Below are 8,204 nucleotides of genomic sequence, written 5' to 3' on the forward strand. Positions count from 1 at the left end.
GAGACACCACCAGGTGATCACCTTATGTGAGCCAGTTTGAGCCAGACCAGAGCTAAGAACCTGTGCAGAAGTCAACAAGTTGTCCTGAAGTTAGCTTTAGCTCATTTAAAATTAAGATCTCCATGGGCAGAGTTTTCTGCCATTTTTTGAACATAAGATGTATGCACTGCATGTTGACATGCTAGGCATGCACGATTAACCCAAAATGCCTAAAAGTAACAGAGTACGTATAAGTTCCTCAATATACATGTGTAAGCTTCCTGCCCCTGCCCACTAATGCACTGAATTAAAGCTTCCTGTACTAATTCCACAGGGAGCCAGTGCTTTGAGAGCTACTTGTAACAAGTAATAAAAAGTTCCTTGTTTTCAACACTTCTTTGGTTTGTGTTCAATTTAGTGCACCCCAAGCAGGGAACCTCCGGAGTTCAGTTACGGTATTACATCAGTCTCAATCAACCCTGGACAAGCAATGTAAACCACTGAGCCTCTTCCTTCCTCTCGCCTTTTCCTCCTCCCATTACTAAGCTGGTTCCTATTTGCTTTAATTACCATTAATTACCCAGTGATTCCCAAATTTGTATCTTTAGTCCTGACCATTCTCCGGAACCCCAGAAACTACATTCAACTGTCTAATCAGTGTCCCCAACTCAGATTCAACATGTTCAATCCAGACCTGCTAATCTGATTCCTCCAACCCATGCCCCTGGTCTATTCGTTCCCACAGGAGATGGTAATGTGCAGCAGTGCTGGCCAAAAACTTGGGTGATATCACAGTCACCTCCCTCATTCACAATACCCAACATTTTAATCAGTCACTACATCCTGTTGATTCTACCTCAAAACTTTGTCTTGAATCTAGCTGTCTCTTCAGCTCCACTTGCCTTAACCACCACCACAACCTTCTGTTTTTCCTGTATCTGCTCCCAGATTCCTCCAAACTGATCACCACCCACCACAGCTAGACAAGTATTTTCAAAAGACTTCTCTCATTATGTCACTCTTTTGTTTAGAATCCTGGCTTCCCACTGCCGTTAAATATGTAAAGTCCTTTCTATGTTTTATGGGCATCATGTAGCCCCCACTTGGCTCTACGGCTTCACCTCGGGGTCCACAACATTTCCATCCTGAAGGTGTTTGATCAGGCCCCTTCTATTTCCTGTCCTTGATTGTGGGCTACCTTGCTCTATCTTTGTCAGTAACCTAAAAAGAAGGTAAAGAGCACTTAAGATACTCCCCCTTCTCCACATCTGAGGGACCCATACCCACTGTAGTTCACTTAGAGCTCTGTCCAAATGTCACTTTCCCAACAACAAACATTAGATTAAATCTCGTGGTTATATGTTTTCTAGCACCTCTGCTTCTACTTGGTAACACGTTTCACATCTTTGGTACTTTATTCAAAGTCAGTTTGTTCTGTTAGACTGGAAGCTCCAGAAAGCAGGAACAGTGTCTTCTTTAACAATGTATTTCTAGAGCTCCACACAGTGACTGGCATGTGGCATGCATGCTAACAGTTTCTGAGTGACTGAATACTGGCTTCTTATGAAGCTTTGGTGAGGTTTCTGCCTTTCTCAAGAATTATGTGTTGGCCCATCCATATATTTATTTTAAATCACAGGGACTATATTTAACACAGCATACCACAGAGACCTTAGAACAACCTATGTGTCTTTTAAAAAATGTGCCATTTTGGTAAGTTCAAAAAGAGAGAGAAAGAGAAAGAATGTATGTGTATAAAATTATATAAAATAGAAGTTATAAAATTATGTAAAATTATATGAAACATACAAGGATGCTGGGTCAGATTATGACATCTCCTATACACAAAATCTAGAAGAACTAGAATTATCAGACACAATGTCCCTTTTTTCATAGGTACCACCAATTTCATAGATGAACTGAGCCACTTCACTGCTTACTGTGAGCCTTCATACACGACCTTCTATTCACTGTAGCTAAGCACTGTAAGGCAGTGAGAGATAAACTACAGCCTATGCACCAAATCTGGCCCCCCCATTTTTGTAAATAAAGTTTTACTGGAGCCCAGCTGTTTATGTATCATCTAGAACTGCTTTTGCACTCCAGTGGCAGAGGTGAATACATGCAATTGAGACTGTATGGCTGGCAAAACCTGATATACTATCTGGCCCTTTACAGAGTAAATTTGCCAACCCCTGTGGGATACTACCATGAATAGTGTGCTTTCCAATGTTACAGAACGTAGGTGAGTTGCCCCAGATATTTGGTGCAAGAATGCAGGCTAGGACTCTGCAGAGAAGGCACATCCTATACGGCAGCCTCCAACCACTCATTGCTTGCCTCAGATTCCTCCATCTTCTCAAGCAAATAAAAGACAATGGTCCAAATTTAGAAATACAGGAAATGTGGGCATAAAATAATATGTGAAAGAACAGAGACTATCATCTCAATCTAAGCAGAGCCTTAGTTTCCAGAACACTGTAAACAGGATAAAAATGATGCCTTGGAATTAGTCAAAATTGTTGCCGGCAAATGGCTCTAGAAAGGACACCAATAAGAATGTGTCACATAGCAGACTAAACATGAGGCTGCTTTTCCCTTTGGTTTGTGAGTCCTATACTTAGTGCTGTAATGCAAACAAGGTCTTAGAATCTAGTAAACTATTTTATCATAAAATGGATGGTTTATTCTGCTCAAGATTTTGGCTCTCTCTTGTAAAATGGCAAAACTAGACTCCTAGCTTTAAGTAGTGCTAGGATCAGGACCTCAATCACGATTCCCAAGGTGCTGTGGGACAGAGGAGAGAGTATGCCCAGGAGGCACCTTCCTCACTTCCTGACAAAAGAGATAACACACAGAAGGTCTGGCAATATGACCTTCAGCAAAAGCACTGAATTAAGGCCAAACAAGCCTATCTAATGGAGTTGGATTTTTTCCTAGTCCTGCCCCTCTCGCCCCAGTGTTCTTGATTTCTTTTCTCTGTAGCACCAGCACTCTACTCTCTTAAGTACAAAACTCAAAGTTATTGAAGAGTCACTCAGTCTCTCTTCTCTTTCATATCTAACAATCTGCTAGTTTTCTCCACTCAATTCCCTGAACTTCATGCTCTGATATTATTTTTTGCTTACACTCTTGCAGTGGGCTCCTAACTAGTCTCCCTGCTCCCAGTTTCTCCCCACTAGGGAGGGTCACTTTTGCTACTAGGAGAATATTTATGGTTAACAGTTGTTATTTACTGACTACATTCGTTAGCCTGGCTTCACTGTGCCACACCCTTTGGTCTCATGATCCCCTTCACACAACCTTAGTTTTGCAAAAATGAACTGTTTACTATTTCCCCCACATGTTCTCATTACCTGACTCTGTGTCTAGGTTTCTGCTAATCATTTAGCCTATCCTGTTACCACTCTTATCTTTCATATGTTTCCCATTCTTCAAAGCCTTAAATGCTATTTGCCCCATGAAGTCTCCTCACTATCCTTCCTGCTGGCAATTCAGAGAGCAATCTATCCAGATCTCTCTTACAGAGAGGCACACTTCACTTTCTCACCTAGGTTATAATTACATATGTATCTGTCACACCTTTCCTGGAATAGCACTGAGACAGAATCTGCATCCAGTTAATTTTCCTATTCTGACGGGACCTTTCAAGATGAATGACATTAGCGTGTAATTTCTATATCATGAACTTGCTGAACACAGTAGGCTATCCTCTTGTCAGCATCAAATTGTATCTTTTTTCTTTTCTTCCTTGTGTAAATTTGTTGCTCAATCTTTTCTGAAACCTGTACTGAGCTGTCCTGGACATTCTTCCAGACAGCCTGCCACGCTATGTGTAAATGGCTCTCAAACCAACATCTCTGACCTCAACTCAGACCCACAATCTTCACCACCAGTCTGAGATCTGGTTTGCTGAGCCCCAGTAACTCCTGCCATCCTTCTAACAAACCTTCTCATTACAACATGAGAAAGCCTCTAGCTTAGGAACACAGTCACATTTGCTCCTAAAACTCTTTCTCCCTTTGTACTTAACATTAGGTCAATTTAAAAGGCACAATCTGAAGTTTTCCTCAAAGAATGTTTGGCATCCTTGATTTCTAGGAGCTTTAACAATACAGATGACTCTGGTCTTCTGTTTATGTACTATGTAGTCTAAGAGCCTTTGCTCTCTACTACTACAAGTTTAGTTTCCTCACCAACAACACACTGTGACAAATTATACCCAGCAAAGCTGCTGTGAGGATGAGAAATAGCATGCAGCACAGTACCCGCTTATAATATCTCAGTATTAGTTATCATTAATTGTTACCATCAGCCAAGCCACGGGCATGTTCCTCTGGCATGATGCTTCTGAATGGGATAATATCCAAGACCTTTGTTGTCCTTTTCCTGAATGTCCCTCCACGTAACACAAACCACACTGCAGACTGATCACTGTGACCCACTGCAAAGCCTGCCTAAGGTACAGGGGCCAATGGTAGCCTACCATCTACAGAGCAAGGTATGTGGCAAAGTGCTTTATAGAAGTCATTTTATCTAATGTTTACAACTTTGTAAGTCAGTTATTTCTACTTTACAGATGGGAAACAGAGGCTTAGAAAACTTGAGAAACTTGTCCTAAATTAGGAAAGCTGGGATGTAACAGAACTGTACAGCTATAAGCCTGCATTCTTACTAGTTATAGTTTCCTGCCTTACCCTGCCGGCTAGCTGTTGAAACTTCCCATGTGTTACCTATACCTGACAACTCTTCCACATTATCAAGAAGCCTGCTGTTATTAGCTGCTGGTCTCTGCAGTCAATGCCTCCTCCTGTGCTTCTCATCCCATCCACACCAGCCACTTTAAGTCTTTCTTTGCATTGTGAAGAACAGTAGCACAAGCCAGTCTCAATGTGTAGACTCCTTTTTTTCTCATTAGTAAACCAATCACAAATTTCCCCTTTGTTGCTACATAATTTTTTATTCCCACTGGATTCAGTGCCATTTCATATAATGGAGGTTTGTCTCTATAGGGTGGCTAAATGATGCATAAACAGATCACCACTGAATATGTTTCATGCCAACAGAGATTTTTTAAAAATAAGTTAATGTCAATCAGTTCATCTGTAGATGCAGACAAAAAACCTTAACACTGTTCTGCTTGAGTAACTACTCTGCTGCTTATTATATTAAATTAAACTTTCTCAATCAGATCCTGGAAATTAAGCCAACTCTTTACCTCTTCAGAATCAATTCTCATGACCTTGCCTACTCCAGCCAAACTTTCTCTGTCTTATATGTCCTAGTAAATCCTTGTTTGACAGACTCTGCCTTAACTTACAGCTTTTCTAAAACTTATCAAGTTCATTGTACTTATTTCCATCTTTCTAATTAGTCGACATAGAACCTATATTTTATAAAAAGATTTCTTCACAATAAATGCCTATTAGTGTAAATCAATGCTTTAAAAGGCTTTTCAGAAAACTAAAATAGCAAAATGATAAAGTATTCAAAGAAAAAGAAGTGCTTCAAAATTCAGAATTAAATACAAATACATTTATTAGTAACATGTATACGTAATTCAGACTCTCTCAAAGGAACAAACACAATCAATCAATTGGGCAACTGGACAGTTAATGGTAAATAACAGTGACTTACCTACTTCAGTGAGTTGATGTCTTTCTAGTGTTAAATTCTTTGGGTCCTTAATAAAATGAAAGGGTTGTATTTTTATTCCTTCAATTTGAGGAAATAACAGAGCAAAACCGGACTCTCCAATTTCTATTTCCTGAGGTCGATTGTTACCTGATCCCATTGGAGTCACTAGGAGAAAAGTTAAAGAGTTTCAAGAACAGCTTTTTTTTTTTTTTAATGTTTTTTATTTTTGAGAAAGAGAGAGAGCATGAGCCAGGAAGGAGCAGAGAGGAGTGGGGAGAAGGAAGCTCTGTGCTGACAGCAGAGTCTGATGTGGGGCTCAAACCTAGGAACCATGAGATCATGACCTGAGCCAAAGTCAGATGCCTAACCAACTGAGCCACACAGACACCCCTTATTAACAGATTTAATAAAAATCGAAGTTTTACTTGGTAACACTTCATTTGGTATGTATCTAGCACCACCGAGATAACTAGAGTTTGGCTCACTAAGATAATCAACAACTTAATAGGCCACTATCTGAGTAAGTTTATCAGCTTTGAAATTTTCAGGGGTGGTGTCATGAAAATTCATGATGTCTGCAAACTACTTTCAAGTGACTCAGAAAGAAATGTTTTTATAAACCAAGAGAAAAAAAGAACTGTTTCCAAACTTATTATTTTTTTAAAGTTTATTTATTTTGAAGACAGAGAAGAGCACACAGGGTAGAAGGAGAGAGACAGAGAGAGAGAGAGAGAGAGAGAGAGAGAGAGAGAGAGAGAGAGAGAGACTCTCAAGCAGGCTCCATAACCGTCAGCATAGAGCCCGATGTGGGGCTCGATCTCACAAACCATGAGATAATGACCTGAGCTGAAATCAAGGGTCAGATGCTTAACTGACTGATCTACCCAGGTGCCTCACAAAGTTTTTTAAATTAGTGAATCTAGACAAAAGGAATATGAATGTTTACTATTCTATCATTCTACAACTTTGAAGATTTGAAGTTTTTCTAAATAAGAAGTTGGAGGGTAGTAAATATATCTTTGCAGCAATTCAACTTTAAAAAAATTATCCTAAATATATTTGACAATTAAATAAAATGTGTATATATGTATATATACATACACACACACCAATATATAGGCACACACACAAAAAACACTTTTATCACAGAATTTTTAACAGAAAATAAAAGGAAAAATCTAAGTGCCCTACACTGGTATTTAGATTAAAAGTTATATTAAAAAATTTTTTTAATGTTTTTTATTTATTTTTGAGAGAGAGACACACACACACGAGCATGAACCGTGAGATCATGACCTGAGCTGAAGCCGGACGCTTAACAGACTGAGCCACTCAGGCGCCCCTAAATGTTATATTTAAACAATCAACCAGAGCCATTAAGAATGACAGACATACTTATTAACATGGAAATATGTAATATGATATGAATTTTAAAGGTAGATGTTAGGGACAGAATTGTTCCCCCCCCCAAATTTGTATGTTGGAGCCCTAAATACCTTTATGAATATATTTGGAGATAAGGCCTTTAAAGAGGTAATTAAGGTTAAATGAGGACATAAGGGTTGGACCCTAATCTAGTAAGACTGGTATCCTTATCAGAAGAGGAAAAGATGCTAGGGATGCATGCATAAAGAGAAATGGCCATGTGAGGACTCAGCAAGGACGCAAGGCAATGGTCTGAAAGCCAGGGAGAGGCCTCAGGAGAAAGCAAACCTGCGAACACTTTAATCATAGCCTCAAGAACTGTGAGAAATACATACATTTCCATTGTTTAAGCCACCACTGTGTCATTTGGTTATGGCAGCCGTAGGAGACTAAAACAAACAGAGCAGGTTACAAGTCTATAGAAAATTATATTCTTGGGGTGCCTGGGTGGCTCAGTCGGTTGAGCGTCCGGCTTCAGCTCAGGCCACGATCTTGAGGTTTGTGGGTTTGAGTCCTGCATCAGGCTTTGTGCTGACATCTAGCTCAGAGCCTGGAGTCTGTCTTCAGATTCTATGTCTCCCTCTCTCTCTGACCCTCCCCTGCTCACATGTCTTTCTCTCTCTCAAAAATAAATAAAAAACATTTTTTTTAAATTAAAAAAAAAAGAAAATTATATTCTTTAAAAAATTTTTTTAAATATTATGTTTTTTATTTATTTTTGATACGGAGAGAGACAGAGCACGAGAGGGGGAGGGGCAGAGAGAGAAGAAGACACAGAACCGAAAGCTGGCTCCAGGCTCTGAGCCAGCCATCAGCACAGAGCCTGACGCGGGGCTCAAGCCCACAAACGTGAGATCTGATCTGAGCCGAAGTTGGAGGCTTAACCAACTGAGCCACCCAGGCACCCCGAAAATTATATTAATATAGGTACATATTGTATTTATTTCTACATATGATGCTATCTATCTAACATCCAGAAGATTATGCATCATCACATTAATACAGTAGTTAACTATGACGCTTAAAGTTGCTTGATTTTTTTTGCTCATCTTTATCTTCTAATTTTTCTCTAACAATAAATATTACTAACATTCAGAATAAAACTCTTTTTAAAATTTTATTAGTTTATTTATTTATTTTAAGAGAGACGGAGACAGTGTGAG

The 8,204-nt window shown here is 39.4% G+C and overlaps 1 protein-coding gene across 2 annotated transcripts in view; it reads right to left on the reverse strand.

The window, feature by feature from the left end:
• FBXO22 (F-box protein 22) overlaps window positions 1–8,204 on the reverse strand; it is a 29,529-nt gene that overhangs the window by 11,042 nt on the left and 10,283 nt on the right. For both annotated transcript variants that reach the window (XM_029952453.1, XM_029952452.1), the window contains exon 5: window positions 5,617–5,781. In XM_029952453.1, coding sequence (XP_029808313.1) covers window positions 5,617–5,781 — 165 coding nt within the window. The remainder of the gene's footprint in view (window positions 1–5,616; window positions 5,782–8,204) is intronic.

This window comes from Suricata suricatta, chromosome 9 (assembly GCF_006229205.1).
Source record: "Suricata suricatta isolate VVHF042 chromosome 9, meerkat_22Aug2017_6uvM2_HiC, whole genome shotgun sequence".
NCBI classification, from domain to species: domain Eukaryota; kingdom Metazoa; phylum Chordata; class Mammalia; order Carnivora; family Herpestidae; genus Suricata; species Suricata suricatta.